At 37.1% G+C, this 24,476-nt stretch overlaps 2 protein-coding genes and 1 long non-coding RNA gene across 5 annotated transcripts; all 3 read right to left on the reverse strand.

Annotated features, from left to right (window-relative positions):
- Nucleotides 1-3,312: 3,312 nt before the first annotated feature.
- Nucleotides 3,313-9,317, reverse strand: rhoab (ras homolog gene family, member Ab). 2 transcript variants are annotated; one of them, XM_056463549.1, is made up of 5 exons: nucleotides 9,212-9,317; nucleotides 7,037-7,194; nucleotides 6,590-6,710; nucleotides 6,319-6,449; nucleotides 3,313-4,113 (listed from the first exon to the last, which is right to left on the reverse strand). In XM_056463549.1, the coding sequence occupies exons 2-5, from the start codon at nucleotides 7,190-7,192 to the stop codon at nucleotides 3,940-3,942; spliced, it is 582 nt and encodes a 193-aa protein (XP_056319524.1). In that variant the 5' UTR covers nucleotides 7,193-7,194; nucleotides 9,212-9,317; the 3' UTR covers nucleotides 3,313-3,939. The 2 variants fall into 2 exon arrangements, with proteins under 2 accessions (XP_056319524.1, XP_056319525.1); XM_056463550.1 differs by lacking the exon at nucleotides 9,212-9,317 and adding an exon at nucleotides 9,012-9,196.
- A 1,108-nt stretch (nucleotides 9,318-10,425) lies between these two features.
- On the reverse strand, nucleotides 10,426-15,408 carry LOC130233491 (uncharacterized). The gene is made up of 5 exons (XR_008838211.1): nucleotides 15,216-15,408; nucleotides 14,240-14,293; nucleotides 13,699-13,766; nucleotides 12,599-12,686; nucleotides 10,426-11,032 (listed from the first exon to the last, which is right to left on the reverse strand). It is a non-coding gene; the product is annotated as an uncharacterized LOC130233491 (long non-coding RNA).
- Nucleotides 15,409-17,733: 2,325 nt separating this feature from the next.
- On the reverse strand, nucleotides 17,734-23,731 carry tmem115 (transmembrane protein 115). Of its 2 annotated transcripts, none has more exons than XM_056463552.1 (3): nucleotides 23,405-23,731; nucleotides 21,912-22,816; nucleotides 17,734-19,123 (listed from the first exon to the last, which is right to left on the reverse strand). In XM_056463552.1, the coding sequence occupies exons 2-3, from the start codon at nucleotides 22,766-22,768 to the stop codon at nucleotides 18,895-18,897; spliced, it is 1,086 nt and encodes a 361-aa protein (XP_056319527.1). In that variant the 5' UTR covers nucleotides 22,769-22,816; nucleotides 23,405-23,731; the 3' UTR covers nucleotides 17,734-18,894. The 2 variants fall into 2 exon arrangements, with proteins under 2 accessions (XP_056319527.1, XP_056319526.1); XM_056463551.1 differs by having other exon boundaries at nucleotides 22,961-23,731.
- Nucleotides 23,732-24,476: the final 745 nt, after the last annotated feature.

Raw genomic sequence — 24,476 nt, forward strand, 5'->3', positions numbered from 1 at the left:
CAAGAAAGACAGAAAAATGGCAAGGCGTTGAGTTTTTCAGCCAGCCCGGGTTTGGGTGTTGCCCGCGGGGGGTGGGGGCTACATGACCGTTTCCTTCCTTCCTCAACAAGACATTTTTTCTTAAGTCAAATAAAAGTAGGCTGTGTTATATATTGCATAACATCCGAGAATTATCCTCTACACCGTCATTAACTATATGATGGTTTGGAGAGTTTCATCAGGCTGCTCTAACGCCCGGATTTATTCAGTGGGTGGCAACTCTAAATATTTCCAGCTCCTCTTCACCAAGTTTTGAATCAGAAAGCTCACACTAGTTGGAGAGCAGAGGCTTAGTCACCAGTGTAAAAACAGAACATAGTGTTCACTGACAAAATGAAACCAGGATTCCACCTCTGTTTACACTTTTTCTCATTCCAGTCTTGTGAAGTATTCTTGTCAGCTATTATTGCCCAGCAAACAATTTTGTGTTTAATAGACGTCTCATAAACTTGGGCTGTCAGTGGAAATCTAATAGACATCTAAGAATAGCCCAAATAGACAGATTAGACAGACTTTATATATGTAGCCATTCATTTCTGTTTATTTGATGACTAGTCTAGTTTTGGCCTATTAGACGTCTATTAGATTTTCACTGACAGCCCAAATTTAGCCTCATTTTAGCCAAGACGGCTATGTTTAGACGTCTGTTAGACATCTATTAGACATCTTTTAAAAACAAAAAATGATTGCTGGGTGTAACTCCTTTAGATATTTTAAACAAATGATGATACGAACTGATTACCTATTTACAGCTTGTTGGTATGTAAAAGGTACAGATGTATACACCTCAAATGCTTCCTGATTTTACACAAGGAACTGAGATTCACAATGGGGAATGTTCAGATTCAATGCATGCAGCTTTTGCTAAAACTTTGTTTTGCTTTTTCATCAAGAATTAAAAGGGGTTTCATTTTAGTGAAAAGTGTATATTATATATTTATTTTTCTATTATATTTTATTTTACAAGGGATTTTATGGTATTATATTTATGCTGTATAGTCAATATCCATTCATGACTTGTTAACCACTTTTTGATAATAGAAATAGACATTTAAACGTAAACTATTAAATATGAATGCTTTACATTTAGACACATTAAGCAATCTGTTTAGGGCAACATGGTGGCGCAGTGGGTAGCGCTGTCGCCTCACAAAAAGAAGGTTGCTGGTTCGATCCCTGGCTGGGTCAGGTGGCATTTCTGCATGGAGTTTGCATGTTCACCCTTTGTTCGCGTGGGTTTGCTCCGGTTTCCCCCACAAGTCCTAAAACATGCGCTATAGGTAAATAGGCTAAGCTAAATTGTCCATAGTGTATCTTCAGGTTGGAAGTTGAGCGTTGGGCTAACGACCCACCTTGTAAATATGTTACAAAGCACCAACATGGTAACTTTTGTATTTGATATTTAATTTAGTCTTTGTTGTGTAATTGAGGTTGATATTTATGATAAAAGAGCTACCAGTAAAATTGTGTTTGGGCACAGTACCGCACATTTAAGCTAAATTAGTTTCCCAGTCGTTTCTATTGCAGGTTTTTTATGATAGAGTTCCCTTTTTTATACTGTCAACAGTGTTTTCACATAGCATCAAAACCTTCACCAAGTTCTATAGCATTTCGATGAAGTAAAAAACAACACAGAAAACCAAAATGTGAAATTGTGTGGTTAAAAATTATGGAATAGCGCAATAAAGAATGTTTTGGATAGAAACCAAAACAGACTCTTGACTAACATTATTTAAATGATTTTTTCTTTCTTCTGCTAGTCACGAGCGTGGAACACGGAACTTGACAGACCAATGGTTTCTATGCGCCATCACTTCTGCTTTCAGTTGCAGCATCAACTACAACTTCCGGTGAAGCGGTGTATGGAGAGAATGTGAGAAAATGAAGCTCACATTTAAGTTGAGGAAGTGTCACATGTCAACATGCTCCACCCATGTGCTAAAGGTATTTGAATCTCATTACAACATTTAAAATAGTAAAAAGTTGTTAACATTAAAATGCTTAAAGGGCACCTATGATGAAAATCATCTTTTGGGAGCTGTTTGGACAGAACTGTGTTGGTATAGTTTGTCCACAGTCATCTTGGGGTAATATAAACACAATTAAGTCTCTTTTTTTTTAATTATCCTGACATTAAAATAGGACCCAAATCCACCCAATTTTGAGGCTGACAACAAAGTGATGTTAGAGTGCGGTTTTCCCCACCCACCGAATTGATTGACAGCCACATATTAACACGTCTCTGAAGTAACACGTATAATCATATCAATAAGACAGGACATGTGCAAAGAAACTGGGATTAAAAGATCTGTTCAGCTCTCTGTGATCATCAAATGTGATCAAGAATGAGTTTTACAAGTTTAAAACGATTTTAAAAGAGTGCATGTTTGTAATGAATTACAGCGATTTTACCGTCTTTATCATCACAGCTGCAAGTCAAGATGCTTCAATCCCAGTTTGTGGACATTAAATCAGGTTTATTTTTTACATTAACATAACGGATATCCATACAGCAGTGGATATTACTGTGTATCCTGACACATTTGCTTGTAAAAACAGTGCAAAGTTAAACGTGCAAGCTGTGTGTGAACTTTATAACAACATTGTGTGTGACTTATCAAAAGGCTTGAACTCCACAATAAATACATCAAATAATCATTGGTAAAGTTCTTACTGTATTATTTCTCACAAATGTTGTGTGATATCTGCTTCCATCGTGTCTGTCACTGTGCTGTTTATCTGACGCAGCTGAGGCAAAAATTGATGCAAGCCCGGACAGGCACATGGGAACAGTGGGCGGGGAGAACATCATTAAAGGCACAGACAACAAAAACAGCTGCATTGTGTTCAGAGCAGAAAAGTCTTAATTTCTGAAAGCTATAATAAATAATCTGATGGGTGTTTTGAGCTGAAACTTTACAGACACATTCTGGAGACACTAAAGGCTTCTCTTAAATCTTGAAAAAGGAGTAATATTCATTAATTTTCTTTTCGGCTTAGTCCTTTATTAATCTGGGGTCGCCACAGTGGAATGAACCGCCAACTTATCGAGCATATGTTTTACGCAGCGGATGCCCTTCCAGCTGCAAGTCAACACTGGGAAAAAAAGGAGCAATAATTTATGACTAATAATAATTATTAATCTTTAATAATTTATGACCTTCAGCAAAGAGAAAAAAGAAAATCACAGTTTTCTATTACCGTACTTAACCTTCTGCTAATTTAAACATGCACCATGTAAATCTTCTCAAAAATACACAAACAAGCACATGGTTGCTCCTTATAGAACATCTTTTATTACACAAGATTACCAAGTCTAGTTTACAAATACGGTTTCCAGTCCTGAATGCGTGCACATATAAATACACACATGTTCGTATGTACATGTATACATATCAACCCCCCCTCCCATCCCATGCCCTATTTTGTACTTTTGTTCTAAATTGCCAATCCTGCCCTGATCTAAAAGAAATCCTTAAACTTATTAATACATACAGAAACGATCAAGTTCAGCCCTATTTCACGTTGCAGAAAAAAAGCCCAGCATTTGAGGGATGTGCTGAAGTGTTGATTGGCAGCTCCCATCCAGCCCACAGGGTCACATGACAGCATTTGGCAGATGGGCAAGCTTGAATGATACCACAAATTCTGGTAAAGCATCAAAAAAAGTCCCATTCCTCAAAGTTCTCTTAAATACTGATAAACATCTCCATGACTAAAAATAGAAGACCAAAAAAGGAAAAAACAAACAAACAGACAAAACAAAGCTTTTTTTTCTGGGATCTCCTTCCCAAAAGCATTTGGCGAATGTGAGGGGAGGTGTATGACTGTGTAAATAGAAGTGTGCCCCTCACACACACTCTGTTTGTGCCCCAGTGCAGGCAGTCCAATGGCAAGTATTCACAGCAGACAGCATTTGTTGCTCTTCTTTCCCCTGCGTGCCTGTAGCGCCGCTCTAGTGGCCATTTCAAACACCTCCCGAACGCCATCTTTTGTTTTGGCAGAACATTCCATATAACCAAATGCTCCAATTCGATTGGCCATGTCTCTCCCTTCCTCTGCTTTAACTGGCTCCTATAGGACAGTCAAAACAAAATATGCTGTTAGTACAAAATATTTGCACACAAACTTTTACCTTATGAGTGATTGACCAATTTTTACTGTCTTAAAAAAATTATCAAATGACATTTACCCAAATTGTATGCTAAAAACCCAAACTGAACAGTAATCAGTCCTTTTGAACAATACAAAAGTTTGTTTGGATTGGTTTGACTAGCAATTTTGAGCACTAGAAACAAACTGCAGCTGGTAAACAACTTTGAACATTGACTTGTGGCAATGGTGCAATTGGTAGACCTGCCTCTGAGACTTCTTTAAAAATGTATTCTGGTTCATTAAAATTAAGAATTTTTTTCCAGTTTATTAAGTCAAAAGTCCAGAACCAAAAATGTAAACATCAGTTCACTGACTTATAGTTGAAATTGAAGCACGATTCTAATTTAAAGCAACATTTTCTTTTACTGTGAAGCTGCATTTAAAAAAGCAATCAACAGGATATGAATACCTATAAAAGCAACCATGGCATTTACAGTAGTATTTACAACATTGTATACAGTAGTATACAACATTTGAAGTTGACCAAAATTGTCCTAAAACAAGAATGGGTGTTGTTGAATAATTTAAGGACAACTTTGATAATAGGTATTGATCAAGCGGCAACATCCCACTCTCCCTAGGGAAGCCAATACAGACGTAACTGAAACTGCAATTCATCAACTCGCCTTTGGCGGCTGGCTCCAGGAACTCAAGATGTTCACTGACTCCAAAGATAAATTGGCCAGTTTTACAGCTAATAAAAACATGTTTACAGCCTGGTACAAAAGATGGTTTTAGTGTATATAGCTAATATTACCTTTCATGACAATTGTGAGGGGGTTGAATTTTTCTCATTCTCAAAACTCATCTGTTTTATTTTTATAAAGTTGTATTATGACTGCATAATTAAGGGTGTGGCCACTTGAGCGACAGTTAGGTCTTGCTGGTCGCCGTTATGTCACCTCAGCTGATTCCAGCTGATTAGCCGCTGAACTTGGTATATACATCGTATTTTGTTTTGGATTTATTTCCTACAATAACGAAATAATATGGAATGCTGTGTGCACTTAATTGTGCTCACAAACCATTTAAGTGGCCTCCATTTCCCAGGTGAGTGAAGTTATATACTTATATACCATATCTATAAATGTATTTGTTTTAAGATCATTTATGATTTATAATTTTCTTTAGAACTTGAATGCACTCCACAATCTGACAGATTGATTAGCTGTAGGCTATAGAGCAGTCATCTGAAACGTTGTCATTCAGTGTTATGCCTGGATTTCATAAATAGCCTTGTATTTAATAACACAGACTATATTTGTCGTATTTGGGAGTTATTTGTGTTTTTCTCCTATGGAAAAACATCATAAGAGCAATGTTTTGTGTCTAAAAGTATTACAACAGTGTTTTTTTAAAAGATTAAACAATTTATTGATTTAGTATACAACCAAGCACATGTGGTCAGAACACAAACGAGTCGCAGGTAATGAAGTATTAACATTTCCCCCAAAGAAAAGCCAGCCCAAACAAAATGCTAGCAGGCATCTGTAGCTCCACTCACGCTCCGCCCCTTTGCCCTTATTTGGTCACCCCCGGTCGGTGCGATGACAAATTAACAAAATGGCAACGGTTGGCCATACCTACTTGTAGCTTCATTTGAGCTCTTCAGAAAACTATGGGTGACGTCATGGATACTACATCCATATCCTTTACAGTCTATGGTTTTGATCCACTTCAAATGTTGACTACTGTATATTTAACCAGATTGTGAACTGCAGAGCTAATGCAAACATCTACATTGCTAGTATCAGATGCTTTCTTAACAGTTTTTCTTTTTCTTTTTTTTAACAGCGGTTTTCTAATTTTTAACAGCTGTTTTCCTTTATCTCACGACTGTATTTTAAGCAGGTTTTATTGTGTTATAGAGAGGAAACCACACAACACATATTTACATATCTAAACACCACACTCAGCACCATGGGTGGTGTCTCAATGTTTGGGAACATATACAGCTGCTCAGGTATTTCAAATTTCTTTTAACCACTTAAAAAAGATTGTCAAAGAACTATGTTGTTTAAGACTTAATGTGAAAAGGTTTTTTAGGTTTATAAACTGGATTCAGAAAAAGGGAGTCTTAAAAACACCCTGGTGCAATGGGATAGTAGTATTTATTTTTTTTACCTGCTTCATCTTGGTCAGTTCCCTGCGTGTGTGTTCATCATTGCGCAGGTCTTTTTTGTTGCCCACAAGGATGATTGGAACGTTTGGACAAAAGTGTTTGACCTCAGGAGTCCACTTCTCTGGAATATTCTCTACACAGAGGTCAGAAACCAAAGGTCAGTTCCAAACTTTAAACACAGACTAGAGGTCAATTTGATTAAAAAATATGAAATAAAATATCAATTTTAGATGCAAATATAGCAGAAAATGACACACCAAAGAGTATTCTTACCTAAACTGTCAGGACTGTCAATAGAGAAACACATAAGAATGACATCAGTGTCTGGGTATGAAAGAGGACGAAGCCTGTCATAGTCCTCCTGTCCTGCTGTATCCCACAGAGCGAGTTCCACCTATGGGATAAAGACACACAATGAGCCTAGCCACACATTCAGAAAAGCCCAAACCATTAAAATGGACTTCAATGAGGACACAGGAGGGAGCCAAATTAAGCTAAATAAGGAAAGTGAATCAGGTCAATATTTTCACATTAAAGCGCCGTCCAAGATCTCCTGACAAGCAAAGACTTAATAAGTCTATTAAACTAGGTTTTGGGGTTTAACACCGAACACATAGTTTTCCTATCCTACTTTGACCTTGATCATCATCCCATCCCAATAGATCACGCATAATATTTGTACTCACAGATATACGTACAGTGGTGTGTTTTTTTTCTCACCTGTTTGCTGTCAACTTCAATGTCGGCAACATAGTTTTCAAACACTGTTGGTACGTAGACTTCAGGAAACTGGTCTTTACTGAACACGATAAGCAAACATGTTTTCCCGCATGCTCCATCTCCTACAATCACCAGCTTCTTGCGAATTGCTGCCATACCTGCAAAAGACACACATTTCAGCAGTTAAATACTGCAGTATTGCATTCCTATTCATCTTTTCAGCAACTGGGATGACCAGTCAGGTTATAAATATGGGATCCTCCATTATTCATTGTCATATCCTGCTAAATACATCTTCTAATAGGAACAGTGCCACTCATAGCAATCCACTACAATCACATAAAATCCAGTGGAAAACACCCCAGCCCATCCCTCAGGCCAAGTAACATAAAGTTCAGAGACTTCAGAGTCCTCAGTTGACATCGGACAAGCCTTCACCAGAGTCTTTTCAACATGACCACAGCAGAAGCAGTCCATCCGATCTCATCAACACGGCACGCAACTTCAATTTCTGATCCAGAACAGCCGTTTAAATAGAGGCAGATCTGGAAGTGTCTGTTAACTGGGCCAGATGTCTTTGAAGTACAAGCTGCACCCCAGTGGCCAAGATAAAGCTGGCAGCTACAGAACAGAGCCCACATTATTGATGAACAGGCCCGTGGCGATGAGAGCCGCTCAGATGGACAGTAGATTAAACACTGACACACACACAGGGCAGCAAAGCTGAAGATCAAAGTCTGAAAACCAGCAGAGGAGACAAAGCCTCGGCACTAAAGATCAACTATTGGTTCTATCTACTATACAGCCCACTACAGAGATTTTTAGGGAGAAATGACATACATGCTGGTTGAGGGCCTGGATTACAGGCAAGCAGGCTCAACCCCTGAAGATAAAACTGATCAGCATCTCCTCCAATGGATTTTTTACTTATATCCTTATGGAGGTCAAACTTCAGTGGGTTGCATGTGGCCGCATGACTCCTGGGACCTCTTAATAACTGCATGGCAACAGTAAGGTTAGTGAATTATTCGAACTGATACAAATGAGTATGGATGGCACCTGTTGGCTCAATAAATAAAAATTCAGAAGACTGAACATGAATCTTTTGGTAATAACCCTGTAATAATCACTCAATGCATCATTTGAATCTAAGATTAACACCAGAATTTCCTCTGCTTGTGCTGTCGTGTAGATGGTAATGGAAATTTTAAAGAACTGAATGGCATTACAGACATATAAATAGGACCATTACTCATAGTCTCTGGGAAAATTACACACATGAAAACAAAAGATTGTGTTACTGCACTATAACTAACTGGAAAAAAACGTAGCTTAGGCCATTGCTGTACTGCTGTTTCAATTTGTAAATTGTATGCTTAAATAACACTTAAATATAAATTTTCACCAAATACTGTTAAATACCACTCTTCACTAATGCTACAAACAGAACTAGATCACTTCATGATAAATGACCTGAATGAAGACAAAGTTATTTATAAGTTAGTATCAAATAAAACTATGCCAAAGATTATCCCAGATAAACATACATTTCCATTAGTCAATAATTAGATAAGTGTAAACTACACTGGTTAACAAAACACACACCAAACTGATTATAACCCTAAACCCTTCTTTAAACCATTTTAGAATTTAACATCTAATATCATATCACCCATCTAATAACGTTAAATATTGAACATAACTGAAGTGCAATGACAGTTATAGGAAATTTAAATCATTAATCCTCCAGTTACGTCTAAATCTGAGATTATACGCGTGTCTGGGTCGAGCTTTAGCCCTCCGCTTTAAATCAACAAAGACAAACAGCTTCCAACGTTACCACATAACGTTATATGACTATTACCGGTAACAACGATTAAATACACAGATAAATAGTTGAGAGAAAACTATAGCGTTTTCCTCGCAAATGTTAAAGCTAATTATCATATATAAATAGATCGATAAATCTTCGAACCGTTTTAAAATCTGGACGCTGAGGGTGAGCCTCTACTCCCGGCCGGCGGTTGCTTGCGGAAGCGACGAACGGTCAGTAGCTCTCGCCTTTCCAGTATACCAAAAAAAGTAGTTTAAAAACAACCATCCAGCGGCGACTTGAGCGTATAAAGTTTATGATATGTGTAAAAACACGGAGACGGTAAGATAAAGTAGTCTTACTTGCAGTTTACAGGGCTAGCCGTTTTGTTTTAGTCCAATGGTGGAGCTCCGTCGCCTCTTATGTCCGATACAATAAACCGTTGTCGAGCACGCGCAGAGCGCGAGCATTCAGAGGGGGGAAGGGACAATGTGCACGAGCTCGAGCCACGCCTGCGCGAGCACGTTGACTAGAGTTTACTTGGCTGTGGATGAATGAGTCATTATGAGGAACGGACAACCCTAAACACTTTAACAAGGCAGTTTTGTGTTATATATTAAGTTTAAGTAAAAATGTCTGCTTTGTTTATGACTCAAAAATAACTTCTAACCAACTCCTCCTGCGTAAAACATCCCCTGATCATAAAGAACATTTTGGATAATGTTTTTTTGGTAAAGGAAATCGAAATGTATCACGTGAAAGTGAATCATATCTTTAAGCGCTAAGCGGAAAAGCTAAACGGAAGACAATCGAATTTCATAGAGGAGTTTCTCTTGGGCTGCTCCCCAGATAGCAAAATGACTCCGGAACGGATCCGCGGCGAAGGTGTGACATGATCCGCGACGGATACGCAAAACGGGTCCGTAATGGAGTCCACTTGCACACCGCAACGGATCCGGAACGGATAAGAATTCCGGATCCGATCCGGACCCGTTTCAGACCTTACTCGTATCCGCTAATAAAGCTGTTCATCCGGCCCGGATCCGATCCGGACCCGCTGATAGAGTAGCTCATCCGGCTCGGATCCGATCCGGACCCGTTGATACACTAGCTCATCCGGCTCGGATCCGATCCAGACCCGCTGATAGACTAGCTCATCCGGCCCAGATCTGATCTGGACCCGGACTCATTGATGAAGTAGCTTATCCGGATCCGATCCAGACCCGTTCATTAGTAGATAATTTGGTGCTGATACCCTGAGTTTCCTAATTCAAAACTAATCTGGGCAAAACTACCTAAAGAAATATCTAAAATCTATAGAACATTAGACAATAAAAACTTGATATTTAAAATGTCTGTCTTAATCACTCAAAACGTCTAAATCTAAATAAATCCTTTTAGCCAATCACAAAAAAACTATAAAAATAGATATTTAAATAGGGTAAATATGTCAGTAATGACCTATTATCAAAGTTGTACTACGTATACACTGAACAGAACAAATAAAACACAATGAAAAAATTGTACCGTTAACTGGTTTACTTCATAAAAGCATTTTACTACATGAAAAAGAGTAAAAGGAGATTAAAAGCAGAATTAATTATAGACTTTGCTGAACAGAATGGTACTATTTTAAATGACCATTTCAAAGAGTTCACTGTTGAGTCAAGATACTGACAGTAGGGCAACTCCTTGAGCTTCCCCTGTCTGCTGCCAGGTTGAACCATTGTATCACATGTTAAACAATGACATCATTAGTGGCGGCGACGCAGTAGGTAGTGCTGTCGTCTCACAGCAAGACGTAGGTAGTGCTGTCGTCTCACCAGTCGCTGGTTCGAGCCCCGGCTGGGTCAGTTGGCATTTCTGTGTGGAGGGTACATGTTTTCCACATGTTTGTGTGGGTTTGCTCCGGGTGCTCTGGTTTCCCCCACAGTCCAAACACATGCATTACAGGTGAATGGGGTAGGCTAAATTGTCCGTAGTTTATGAGTGTGTATGGATGTTTCCCAGAGATGGGTTGTAGCTGGAAGGGCATCCGCTGTGTAAAACATATGCTGGATAAGTTGGTGGTTCATTCCGCTGTGGCGACCCCAGATTAATAAAGAGACTAAGCCGAAAAGAAAATGAATGAATAGATGAATCATCAGTGGCGGCATGGGAGACATGGTTCTTTCTCACAGCACCTGTAACACACAAGCAGATATTCTTTAAAGGGGTGGTCCACTATGATATGATATTGTAAACTTTAGTTGATGTGTAATGTAGCTGTGTGAACATAAACAACATCTCTGAATGTAAGACACTCAAAGTTCAATGCAAAGGGACTGTGACATTGAAAACAGCTCTCACTTGATTGGCTGAAAGGTACGAGTTGCCTGCTTCTGCCAGAACAGTCTCAAAAATACACATTTTTCCCCCAATTTCTGTTTAACGGAAAGCAGATTTTTTTTAACACATCTGTAAACATAATAGTTTTAATAACTCATTTCTAATAACTGATTTATTTTATCTTTGCCATGATGACAGTAAATAATATTTGACTAGATATTTTTCAAGAAACTTCTATACAGCTTAAAGTGACATTTAAAAGCTTAACTAGGTTAATTGGGTAGGCAGGTTAGGGTAATTAGGCAAGTTATTGTATAACGATGGTTTGTTCTGTAGACTGACGGGGAAAAATGGCTTAAAGGGGCTAATAATTTTAACCCTGAATTGGTCTTAAAAAAGTAAAAACTGATTTTATTCTAGCTGAAATAAAACAAACAAGACTTTGTCCAGAAGAACAAATATTATCAGACATACTGTGAAAATTTCTTTGCTCTGCTAAACATCATTTGGGAAATATTTAAACAAGAAAAAAAAATTCTAAGGGGGCGAATAATTCTGACTTCAACTGTATATTTATGCCTTTTTGGAGTCAAACAATTTGGACAACGTTTAAACAAAATTTTAGACCTCGTAAAAATGTGATTAAGACTTTTAAATACCTTTTAAGGGCCTTAATTTGATACTGTAGCTACAGCTATTTGCGTTTATTTGACAGTAAACCTAAAACTGCTCAATTTACAGCACAGGTTATTCATTAAAGACATAGCAATGTGACTTTCTGATTGACTAGAAGACCATTTTAACAATAGGGTATATGCAGAAGTATGCTAAAGGATTTTAATTTGTCAGTAACCTGGGCTAAGTGCTTCCAGTGAACTGTATGCCATTACAAAATCAGCACGTTTAATCAGCGTCTGTTTTCTTTTTTTGGTCTCATTTTACGCTTGAGCAACTAAATGAATGACAAAGTCTATTTAACTGATTGTATTTTAATTCATTGCAACATCGATGCTGTAAAAGGAACCGTATAAAATGGAAAAAAGTCACATAAACCGTTCACCGGAAGTTTATTAAACACTAGCTCTGCATATACCCTATTAACACAGTATGTGTTTTTTCACTCCTAAGACTGACATTAAAAAAAAAACTTTTAACAGTAAAACACTGTAAAAAATTCTAAAATGTCCCTCTCTGTTGTCATCTGAAAGTCAGTCAAATTTGTGCAGCCATCACTAATTTGTTAAAGTCGTTTAACTACATCTATGTGTCCTCCTACTTAAGGCAGAGCTAGAGACAAGAGCAGTTTTCCTATTCATTTCATCTAAAAGAAATTTTACAGGAGCACAAAACAGATTACAACCAGTAAGTTATGGAAAAGAACCAAAACTTGTCACTTTAGACTTAAAACTATTAAAACTTACTTTACTCTAGCAGTTGAAATAGTAAGATGACTCCAACAACAATTCTGAAATGGTCCAACAGACTGGCAACACCTGAATTAACTGTAAGCTGCAACAGAAAACATACATGCACACAGTATCTTAATATGATTTTGTATGATATAAAATAATGATTAGAAACATTACATAGGGAGGAGCAGCATATATGTAAAAATTTAGGCTTAAACCGAAATAAGCTGCAACAGAACACACACAGCATCTTGCAATGATTTAGTATAAAAAATAATGATGTAAAACATAACATGGGGAGAAGCATTAGGCCTGTCACGATATTTATTTTTTGTTGTACGATGTATTGCACCAAAATATATTGCGATACTTATTTTATTGTCAATTGAAGATTATTTTAAGCCACTTATTATATGACAATAACAAAACAATTACACACACACACACACACGCACATACATATATTGTATGCATAATGCAAGTACACTCTTTCAAAAAACAATGAATATTTTATTCTTTAGAATGTTTGATTTAATTAGTCATTTTAACAGTTTAATAATGATTCATTGGAACCAGAATGTGAAAACATATCGTAAACAAATAAATAATAAATGTTAAAGAAGTGCAAGGTAAAAAATGACAGAGGCTGCGATATCTGCTAGCAGATCTATTTTCAGCTGTCAGACACCCGCATAAAAATATACTATAGTAATTTATGGTAAATACTATAGTGTTTTTTTTAACCATACTGACACTGAAACCTCGAGTAAAGATAGAGATGTTGCACAATCAGCTAAAATGTTGTTAGAATTGTTTTTATGTATGGGCGATATATATTGCATCATCAAAGATTATTGAGGTCATGTGTTGTGCGATAGGTCAAGTATTGATTATTGTGACAGGCCTAAGAAGCATGTAAAAATGTAAGCATAAACCAAAATAAACTCAAACTAGTATCCTATACCAGAACCAAAGAATTGTGATTAAAAGTGGGTTTTCTAAACTCAAAATATTGGAATGAATCTTTTTCAATTGCACATTTATTACATGTTAAAAGTTGTAGTATATACCATTGCCATTATTTAACAAAATAGCTGTCTTTCAAAACTTACATTACTCAAATGGTTGATAAAGGTGAAATGGCCTCCAAGAAATTGGCAGCACTTGAACGAACTGTAAGCTGCAACAGAAAACACACAAACACACACAGACACACACACACACACACAGACACACACACACACACACACACACAGAGTATCTTAATATGACTTTATTATGATATAAAATAATGATCTGGAACGCAACATAGGGAGGAGCAGCATACATGTAAAAATACAGGCATAAACTAAAATAAGCTGCAACAGAACACACACAGCATCTTGTTATGATTTAGTATAAGAAAGAATTATGTAAAACATAACATGGGGAGAAGCATAAATGTAAAAATGTAAGCATAAACCAAAATAAACTCAAACTAGTATCCTGTACAATATCCAAAGTATTGTGATAAAAGTGGGTTTTCTAAACTCAAAATATTGGAATGAATCTTTTTCAATTGCACATTTATTACATGTTAAAAGTTGTAATATATACCATTGCCATTATTTAACAAAATAGCTGTCTTTCAAAACTGTTTTAATCTTACATTACCCAAATGGTTGAAAAAGGTGAAATGGCCTCCAAGGGACTTGGATGAACTGTAAGCTGCACAGTGCACACATACAGAGAGAGAGAGAGAAACACAAAATTATCATTTGAAATAATTATCTAATAGAATATATTTGTCAAAATATAGACAAAATTAGTCTCAAACTAAATGGAGGTGGGTGTAAAAGGTAACTTTAGGCCTAAACGTTAGGCCAGGGCTATTCAAATAGTTTGTCAAGGGGGCCAGTTCATGAAAAGCACCCCAACTAGGGGCCGGAGAGATATGACTTGCAATATGAATGATGAAACAACAGCATAAGAGCTCATATGCTGTATTTCAGCTCCTTAAGACACTCACGTTGGCTTTTTCTACATTAAAATGTTAATATGTTGTATTTTAAAACTAAATAATATCAGTTTATTGTACAATATGCTTTTTTTACAAACATATTCAAATATTTTATTTTAAAGCACAACAAAAGCAGTGTATAAGTGGGATTATTCTACATTCAGACACATTCTTATGTTGTGTTTTAAACTGCGTAACAATTAGGGAGGCAACTATAATAGATATTATAGTTAAACCAGTGCGTGTGCGTGTTAGCCTTGGTGTAAGTTATAAATTCGGCCCGCGCGCCGCCAATTGAATAGCCCTGCGTTAGGCCTTGTCTCGCTATTTTGCAGGAAAGGGGTGATAAATTACGATAAAATAGGCGCTCACTACTGCATTAAAAACCAAATAGGTAATTCAATCTCCCCCACACTAATAAATCCCGTCCTAATAGCTTTAACGTTACTCAAAGTTATTTACCAAAGCTATTTTTAATGTTACTCAAATGTAGCGATATGCTAAATACAAATGAACAGCTAACTTTAGCTTATCTTGGCGTAATTTTGAAATATCAATCATTTCAGGATAAAAATAAATATCAAACAAAGCAATAATGATTACATGAGTGCACAGATAAAACATATTTACCGTTTTTCCGATCTGCGGGCTCCTGCTACTTCATTCTGGCGACTACACTCTGTGACCGCGACCGTTGAAATGGGCGCGTTAGATCAGCGCATCCGCCCAGGGTCTGTTGCGAGCCCACGAACTGACAGTCCGCCGTTCGGAGGCGGGGCATATTGTTTGCGAATAGCCAAACTGATTCTGACAGCATAGCGGAGCTGGCGGCTTGAGGGCGGATCCGCCCTGGAGTCTTTTGCTATCAGGGTCAGCTCGTTTGAGAGAACGAGGAAAGGCTACAATTTTGTGTTTGTTGCGCCATCTATCGGCGTCTGAGCTGCAGTACACTGCCTCTAACAATCCACTTGTTAAAAATGTAAGCCACAGTGACAAACCCCATTATTTACTATCATATTGTTTCAACATTCTATAATTTTCTCTTTTTTTCTGTAAAACGCAAAAATAATAAATGTAACACCTAAAATCACCTAAGATTAAAGTAACAAAAACATTAAATTGCTTATTTTTTTTAGAGAAGAGAAAAGAAAAGAAGCTAAGAAAGCTGGAAAACTTTAACCATTGACTTCCAAAGTGTTTAGCTTGTGAAAGTCAGTAGTTACAGGCTTTCATCTTATATAGTGTTCAACAGAAGAAAGGTTAGAAACCATTTTAGGATGAGTACATTTGAAATTTCAGACATTATATCAGTTTGCACAGAAACAGTCCTGTTTAAAGTGTTAGTTCACTATAGTTAAAGACCAGAAAGGTAGAGGAGGGGTACCAAAAATGATCCTCAAAACAGACAATATGCCTCCTCAGTGTCAGTATGTGTTGTGTGCCCACATCCAAGACATCATTAGCGCTATACTGACACTGTGGAGGAGTAACTGTAGAATAAAGCTGTTATTTTTGTTTTGTGTGTGCCCAAAAGTATTCTCATATCATAGTAATATTTCACCGAAGGCATGTGGGCTGTTTGAGGATGTTTTTTGTTACCTTTCTCGACTTATAATGAGTCAGGAACCCTGTTCTCTATGCTCTATAAGAGAGCTCTAAAATTGTGCAATATATAGGATTGCCACTATAGCAGTTCAAGTTCTAAATATTGAAGAGGATTTTTTTGTTGATTGCCACATTGATGACACCAACAGGAGTGAGCAAGACCTACAATGTAAGCTGCTCAGCTAATGTTTATGTTTGTAATATTTATATTATGTGCTAACTAAAAATGCCTTGTCGATCCTTATATCTATGAATCTGAGTCTCATTTTAAAGTCTGTTACTGTACTCCAGCCGAGTCAGCATATATTGAGGTAATCTTCATGACTGAAATGACATGCGCCAGGGCCGTAGTCAGCCTGGTAAAAGGGGTGGTTCTTTTTTCTCAAAAAGTGAACCTTTTTGCAGTTATTCGCCTCATTTTTAATTTAAATATGAAATTTAAATGCTGCATTTTAAAACAGTTTTTAGCTGAATTAGCTTGTCGTATAGTCATCATAACCACACTTTTTGATTTACCAAAAATATTTAGTTATAATTTATAATAAAGAAATGTGAAAATAATACTTATATTTAATATACATATTTATCACATCATATATCATTGGAAAAAAAAACTGCTCCACCATGATGCCTCTGTTAAAGTTATAAATTAAATTTGTTATTATTATTTATTAGTTATTAGGCAAATAACAAATTGGCCAGCACATTCAACTTTCCTCAGTCAAAATTTGGATATTTGAATACAAAAATAAAAACATAATAATAATAATGTAGAGTTTCACAATTTTTCGAGCATCTCTTGTAAAAAAGTACATTTGAAAATTCATGGATAATAACAATAGCCAAAATAGTATTCAAATCAATTTCAATATGGTCCACTTTTAGTGCAAACACCTTTTTATTGCTCATTTTTTAATTTTAAGAACAAGGTCCAAGATTTAGAATAAAAGTTACCTGTAAAATGTTTTCTGTTTAAACACAATGCTGTAGAGAAAGATGACTTCTCTTACGTCAGATTGTAAATCTGCCAAAACTGATTAGCTGATGTTTCACTGAAGTGACAGCCAACACAGGATTCCGCTTGCTCTTAAAGCCTTTTTAATGGGTTAATTTCCTTCTTTATGATGGCATAGCAGTCAAAATACGACAAATGAGCTCATGTATGGGATAAATTCTGGACTTTTGTCAGTGAAGGGTGAGTCTTCCGAACCACCCTTAGCTACAGGCCTGTAAGCTGTGTTTTCCTTCACAGCTACCTGGAGTGGTGAAATATAGTTGGGCATACTGGCAGTGGGTTGAGTTACATAGACCAAAACAAACAGACATTCTGACATGGAATGCGCATTTTTAAAGGAGAGTATCTGACTTGGATGGATCATGAGAAAATAATTTGATGCTGCAATAAAGTACCTAGTGGGCCTATTGTGCATTGGCAAACAATTGATAAATATCGCTATTGGCCAAACAGAATTTATACATGTGCATGAATAATATACTGTAGCATTGACCAATTGTTTTAATGAATAAGGTCATTGGGGACACATTTGATTTCATGTAATCTTTATTACAGATGGAGAGAGATCAGGGTGAAATTGGAATCAGAGAATGAGACTGTGAGAGAAGCATGACACCTATGAACCATAATAAAACAGACCAACAATTACTAATAAAATCCCCAAAGAAAAATAAGGGTTAAAATGTATTAGTGAAAAATTCATGAACCCCATTCAAAAACCACACATAACCATGTTTCTCCAGAGAAACAGCTGAGCTTGTCAGAATCTGCATTAAATGAAACGCATGCCACATTGTGTAGACAATCTGTGTTTTATAAAAACAGGTCCAATATGCAAGCTCATAATTTAGAGTGCAACACTCTTATCAAAGCCAACACTTAAAGACAGATCATTAAAGTACAGATGAGGAAAAAGATACAACAGGAGACAGAATCAGATTCAGTATTGCTAATATCATTTCAAACTATCCTGAACAAAAATATCTTTGAAATGACTGTATCCAACTCTCTCAGTTAAGGCTCCACCAATCGAATAGTGACAGAAAACAGGAAATCATAGGGCCACTTCCTGATCAACAAGAGCCGAACCTTAAATTACAGATCACGCGATCTTTGAAAAGTCCTAAAATCTGCATAAACATTCTCCACCTTTAGCAACACGGCCCTTGACGTTTCAGACATTCATATGATGCCATCACATCAAAAAGCAGCAAGAAGTCCCATCTTCAGCTTAATAAATACCAGGAATCTTGCCTTTTTTCCTGATACGAGGCCAAAAAAAATTCAACCCATAAACATTTTGTAGAGTCAGACACATATAAAACCGAGTGTTAATCCCATCAACCATCAGAGAGCATTTATTCAGAAAAACACATCCCAGAGACCTTACACAAGAGGCCAGAGGGAGAGAAGATATTGTTGTTTTTACAAAGCAGAAGTAGTGGAGCACTGCAGACGCTAAGTTTCAGGCTAATCCAGGGTTTTTTACACAGCTAAAAAACTGAGTGTGGATTTCCTCGTTTAATTTTTTATTTGGATGTTCATTTAGTGGCAACTTCTCATTTGTGTATGTAAAGCTTTACCAAAATAATTGTGTGTGTGAGAGTGCGTGTTGTCTCCAGTAGAATTTGTGATTGTAAGGGTAAACTGAACTCTGCAGGACCAAAAAAGAAAGATTGTGTGTGTGTGTTAGGAATGGGTCGGAGCATCTTCAAAACTTATGATGCTGGACTCCTGTTGTCCCGTAGGGTTTTGTGTGGTGCTGGGTGCTGGTGGTAATGTTTCTCGACTTGAAAGGAGAGGAGTGTCGGTTCGCACTTCCTCATCTTCATCATCCTCCTCATCTTCCATGCTGGGCCAAGCCGACTGGTCTTCAACACGCTTCAAACGCTCATTCAGAGCTTTCAATGCCAGTTGTCTGTGGGAAAACAGAAGGCAAATAATAGATGAAGCTATAAAGGTGAAGATAAATATTGGTACATCAATACTGAGCACAATAAGAGCTGAGCTGTTTACTTTATGACCTCAATGCATGCATGTGTGATACAATACTGAGAACTGATCTATATTTGAGAGCGTATTTAAATGTATAAAATAAGTTATGATATAAAATAACTTCAAAACGAACATTGAATCATAGCTTAAGCATTAAACTTAGCAAAATTGTAAATAAAAAAACCATTTATATAGCAAAATAAAAAACAAATGACAATAAAGTAGTGAATTACCTTTAAAAACAAAATGAAAATCAAAATAATAAAAGGTAAATATGAATAAAAACTGTAATAGTATACAAATATTACTAAAATAATGCTGATCTTAAACATGTACAATTTTATTGTGTACATTATTGTGTTATCATACCTGGATTATCATACTTATATTTAAAAATATCAATTTAACTTATTTAACACTTCAGTAATTTATAAATATCATAAGTCTAACATAAAATGTATAACAGCACATAAATGTAATGCCTATATTCACTTGTTGCATTTCAAAGATTTATTGGTTTTAGTTTTTATTTTAAATAAAAACAATAATATCCTATAGATAATAATAATATAGCACTGATTTAATCTCTAAAATAAAAAAGCATATATTTGTTTTACATCGAATTCAGTTTAGTATATAGTGCTTTAACAATGTAGATTGTGTCAAAGCAGCTTAACATAGACGTTCTGATAAGTTCTCAAAACTCAGGGCTTCTGGTAGTACCTAGAATAGCAAAGTCTACTAAAAGAGGTTGAGCCTTCTCATTTATGGCTCCTAAACTCTGGAATAACCTTTCTGATAATGTCCAAGGCTCAGACACACTCTCAGTTCAAAACTAGATTAATACCTATCTTTTTAGTAAAGCGTACAAACAAGGCATCACATTGATGCATAATGTGTATGTATGATGCATGTATGATGCATAAATGTGCTCCACGCAGCTGAGCTGTCTTGACAAACCACCTGCTGGACACACTTCGCCTGTCTTAATGCAACAGACATTTTGTTAGAAATACTCATATGTTTACATGTTTGTTCATATAATTACTATATTCATTCGCAACACTTCACATCGAACATCATAATATGAAATTTACATTTATTTAAAAAGATGGATTTCAGGTTTACTTTTTAAATATTACAGTAGTATAAAATAGGGCTAGTAATCGAAATCGACATTCAGAACCTATAAATCGATCAAATTTTTCCAGGTCAATTTTTTCAATTACTTTCCCTACTGCTTGTGGAGTCACATGACCCCGCTCTGTTAAGGTTGATTTGTACATTTGCGTCGAACGCACGGGTATGGTCCAGCGTGGAGAGAAATCCACCCTGCAATCAAGTCCGCTTAGGACCCCAATGGATCGTCTGCATTGAATGCCTGATCAAAAGTGCTTTTTATAGTCTATTCTCAGTCTTGAGATTTTAACAAGACTTATATTAGTAACATTATTATCGGTAACTACAAGTTAAAGACATGCATGGTTAAAATAATTAAAATGTTTGTAAACATTTAATGATGTCTTTATGATGTTTTTATGTAACAGTATATATTTACGTAAGTGGTAGCACGTTGTAGGCTATCTAAAATAAAAGCATGAAAGAGAAATTCGCCATGCCACAACACATGCCTTTAGTTGTACATCAGCATATGAAATGCATAATTTAAAATAGTTTTCTGTCATTATGACGCTTTTAAATTACATAAATTTTAATGAATTTCACTGCATTTATACATATTTATTTATTTTTTAATCAGGCTCTACAAACTATACCTATTACAACTCTAGTGAATCAATTGGATCATCCAGGGTCCTAGGCAGACCCAATTGTCAGGGGGGACTCGATTTCTCATGACACCGGCACAGCCTTCGCGTAGTTGCACACCAGCGCACCTCTTAAAAACTTAACTACATGTCGCACGTTTGCGCTACATTGACAATGATTGAAAGCTGCAACATAAATGCCTTGAGGCGGCATAATTTCTATTACAATGAAATGATTATTTACATGAAAATACTTGTTTATAGAAAATTCAAGAAATGCACTGTTTAAAATATTATATACAGGATATGCTAGAGTTATTTTATTTAGAAGAGATCCTGCTTTTTTTTTCTCTTGAAAACATTAAAAATAATTCATTTAATTTCTAAAAGTGCAAGTTATTTATTTTGACTTTTTTATAAGAAAAGAGTGACTGTTCGTTTTAGGCAATGTGTGTTTTTAATTTCAGTTGTTCAATGTTGACCTTCAATAGATAATCATAGATAGTAAATAATGTGTTTCCGTCAATTAATTTAAAATCAAGTAACGCACCCTTCATTCAGAAATCTCTCACTGTACAAAACCTGTCAGTCAACTATGAGGGCAAAAAATAAAATAATAAACAAAATAATCGTTCATTAATTGTAAATGAGTTAAAATGTTTAATTAATCGAGATTTTGATGTTAGGCCAATCGCCAAGCCCTAGAATAAAATGAAATCAAAATGACTGAAATGATATCTAAAATCAGCATGCATTTGCCATACTTTACATTATAATGTTGTGATGCCTATAACCACTTGTAGAACTTAAAATGATTGATCTTATCTTTATTTACTTAAATTATAAAATTTTTTTCTTTCATTATTTTGAAAAAAGTAAATATTAATTTCATGTCTTGCCATGATTATCAGTTTATTGTTATCACTCAGTCTGATTTTAAAGTACCTCCGTCTTTCTGCATCTTGTGGGTCTGTGCCTGGCAGGCTGATGGTGATGGAGGAAGGAGCCCCAACATCGTATCGCTTCACCATCTTACGACAAATTTTAATCTTCACCAGGGCAGCGTGCACAAGTCCAGCTGCGAAGCCAACAGCTGGCTGAAGGGCCTCTGGGAAGAAAGAGGCGAAGGCAAAGTGGTCCGACATGTCTCCACGCCCCCTAGAGTGCCTCTGGTAGAAGCGCAGGTAAACCCACCCGGATAGTGCGCCATACCCACATGCTGCAAGTGGAGCCGACGTGTCCAGCAACCCCGCTAGCCGCAGGACAGCTATGGCAAGCAAAGATAGTGCCGGAGCGGCTTTCAAGCGTACTTGAGGAACTCGAAGCACTGTAGTGTCACCTGCAGTCTGCTTTAATGCTACAAGAACACCACCCAGAAAAGCAGGTGCGCCATACACCCGCACTGCAAATAGATAGTCCAGGTCAAAGGTTGCAGCATAGGTGAAAAGATACGAGAGTCCTGACAGGAGACCAGCTGCTACATTTACTACAGCAAAGAAGATCAGCAGCTCCAAAGCTCCCCATAACGGCTCCAAAAGCCGTCCGGCGACCATCACAGTAGCGATGTTCACAGCCATCCCAAAAACATGCTGCTCCACCACCGCATGGGTCAGAAGTGTCCATATCCAGAAGTTAGGAGGGAAAAGGAAGCCCGGTGTGACGCCAAGAAGGTAAGGGGTGTTAGCAGCCCAGGACAGCAGGTAAAGCAGGATCACTGTGGCACATATCGACTTGACCACCACGCTCGTGCTTGCCAAAGCACTCAGAAAGTGCTGCCGTGCCACTGGCAGGTAACGGTTCATCCTGACCAATTCGAGTCCTCAGTTGTAAACGCTCCAGAAATGGCGACCCTACGAAATCAGCAGTTTGTGTCAAACATGAGGGGCACAACCAGAAGTTAAACGCCAGACATCAACAAGAAAGCAGAATGACTTCATCTACATCGGTTCTGCAGCTTTGGGATGAGGCTTGCGGAGAGAAAATGACTATATTACCTCACACTGGTCTTACAGGTGATTGCAACACTTGTGGTGAGAACAAGTAGACTGTAGTTTTCCTCATACAACGAAGAGCTGGTGCTTACAATAATGTCGTTTTCTACGAAATACTACATGCAATCTAAGGTTTAAGCATGTTTACAAAATACTTCTGAATATTCTCACAATAACTTTCTTAATGAATAAGTAGTTGACCTTAGTGACTAAATATTTTACTATTTACATGCTCAGGTTTTGCTCTTTGCTAGTTGTTAGCAAAAAAATCTAAAACAAAAATCATTACTTTCAACGAGGGTCACCTGAGCTACTCTACCTGCTTATCAGCACTGTCTGCTAACACTCCATAAACCTCACCCCCTCGATCGGTTTTAATACATTTTCATGTCAGTTTGACAGTCTTATGTCTTATTAAAGTCTTTTGGTTTTAGTTCAGGCACTTGCCGTTTGTTTTACAGGTAAAACACGCGAAGAAAGGCGAGCTTTGAGCAGCTTTCTCTCCCGTGGCATGTCCTGTCAGGTCGGCCTGGAGTCGCAGTTCAGTCCGGGGATTTCCTCTAACAACAGGCCTTCTTCGGGTTGAGGGTATAAAGCCAGTAAACGGGAATATGAAACGTCCGTCCCGGTTGCTCTTTTTATTGTACTATCGTCGACATTTCGTCTGAATAAAGCTTATATCTTGTTGTTTGAGAGTGTGGCGTTCCCAGCTAACAGCCACAAAGCACAAACATCAGATTTGCAAACGTCATCCGTCCAGCGTTGCGACTGGGCGTGTCGTTTACTGCACCGTCAAGCTAAGACTACTGGGAAATGTAGTCGTTTTTTTCTGGCGAACAGTCAATTCTTTTTAAGCATTTTTCACGCATTACATTTTGTTTACTCTGTTTATATTTTTCAATCTCAGGGTGCCAGTAGTGGCTAAAATGACTAGATAAAATATCACCTTGGCCTGAGTGTGAGTACATCATCAGCAATTTTTTCATTTTTATGTAAACTATATGTTTAATCTAGGAATTTAATGTGAGGGCTTTCCCACACAGGAAAGCTTGTGCTTTAGCACTATTTGACAGATCGACGTTTTTGACCACACATTACTGGTAACAAATAATAATAATAATAATCATGATAATGAAAATGGCTGCATGGTGGCACAGTGGGTAGCGCTGTCGCCTCACAGTAAGAAGGTCATTGGTTCGAGCCTTGGCTGAGTCAGTTGGCTTTTCTGTGTGGAGTTTGCATGTTCTCCCCGTGATTGTGTGGGTTTTCTCTCGGTGCTCTGGTTTCCCCCAAAAGTCCAAAGACATGCGCTATAGGTGAATTGGGTAAGCTAAATTGGCCATCGCGAATGAGTGGGTGTGGATGTTTTCAGTGATGGGTTGCAGCTGGAAGGGCGTCCGCTGCATAAAACATATGCTGGATAAGTTGGTGGTTTATTCCGCTGTGGCGACCCCTGATTAATAAAGGGACTAAGCTGAAAAGAAAATGAATGAATAATAATAATAATACGATTTATTTA

This window comes from Danio aesculapii, chromosome 8 (assembly GCF_903798145.1).
Source record: "Danio aesculapii chromosome 8, fDanAes4.1, whole genome shotgun sequence".
In the NCBI taxonomy this organism is placed as follows: domain Eukaryota; kingdom Metazoa; phylum Chordata; class Actinopteri; order Cypriniformes; family Danionidae; genus Danio; species Danio aesculapii.

What these genes read in the sequence shown, in the direction of transcription:
- rhoab (XM_056463549.1), bottom strand. Translation starts at nt 7,192, where the DNA reads ATGGCAGCAATTCGCAAGAAGCTGGTGATTGTAGGAGATGGAGCATGC. An exon ending in TGACAGTCCTGACAGTTTAG is followed by an intron (nt 6,450 to 6,589) that starts GTAAGAATACTC and finishes ACCTCTGTGTAG; the next exon opens with AGAATATTCCAGAGAAGTGG. An exon ending in AACTGACCAAGATGAAGCAG is followed by an intron (nt 4,114 to 6,318) that starts GTAAAAAAAATA and finishes ACTGTCCTATAG; the next exon opens with GAGCCAGTTAAAGCAGAGGA.
- tmem115 (XM_056463552.1), bottom strand. Translation starts at nt 22,768, where the DNA reads ATGAACCGTTACCTGCCAGTGGCACGGCAGCACTTTCTGAGTGCTTTG. An exon ending in CAAGATGCAGAAAGACGGAG is followed by an intron (nt 19,124 to 21,911) that starts GTACTTTAAAAT and finishes GTTTTCCCACAG; the next exon opens with ACAACTGGCATTGAAAGCTC.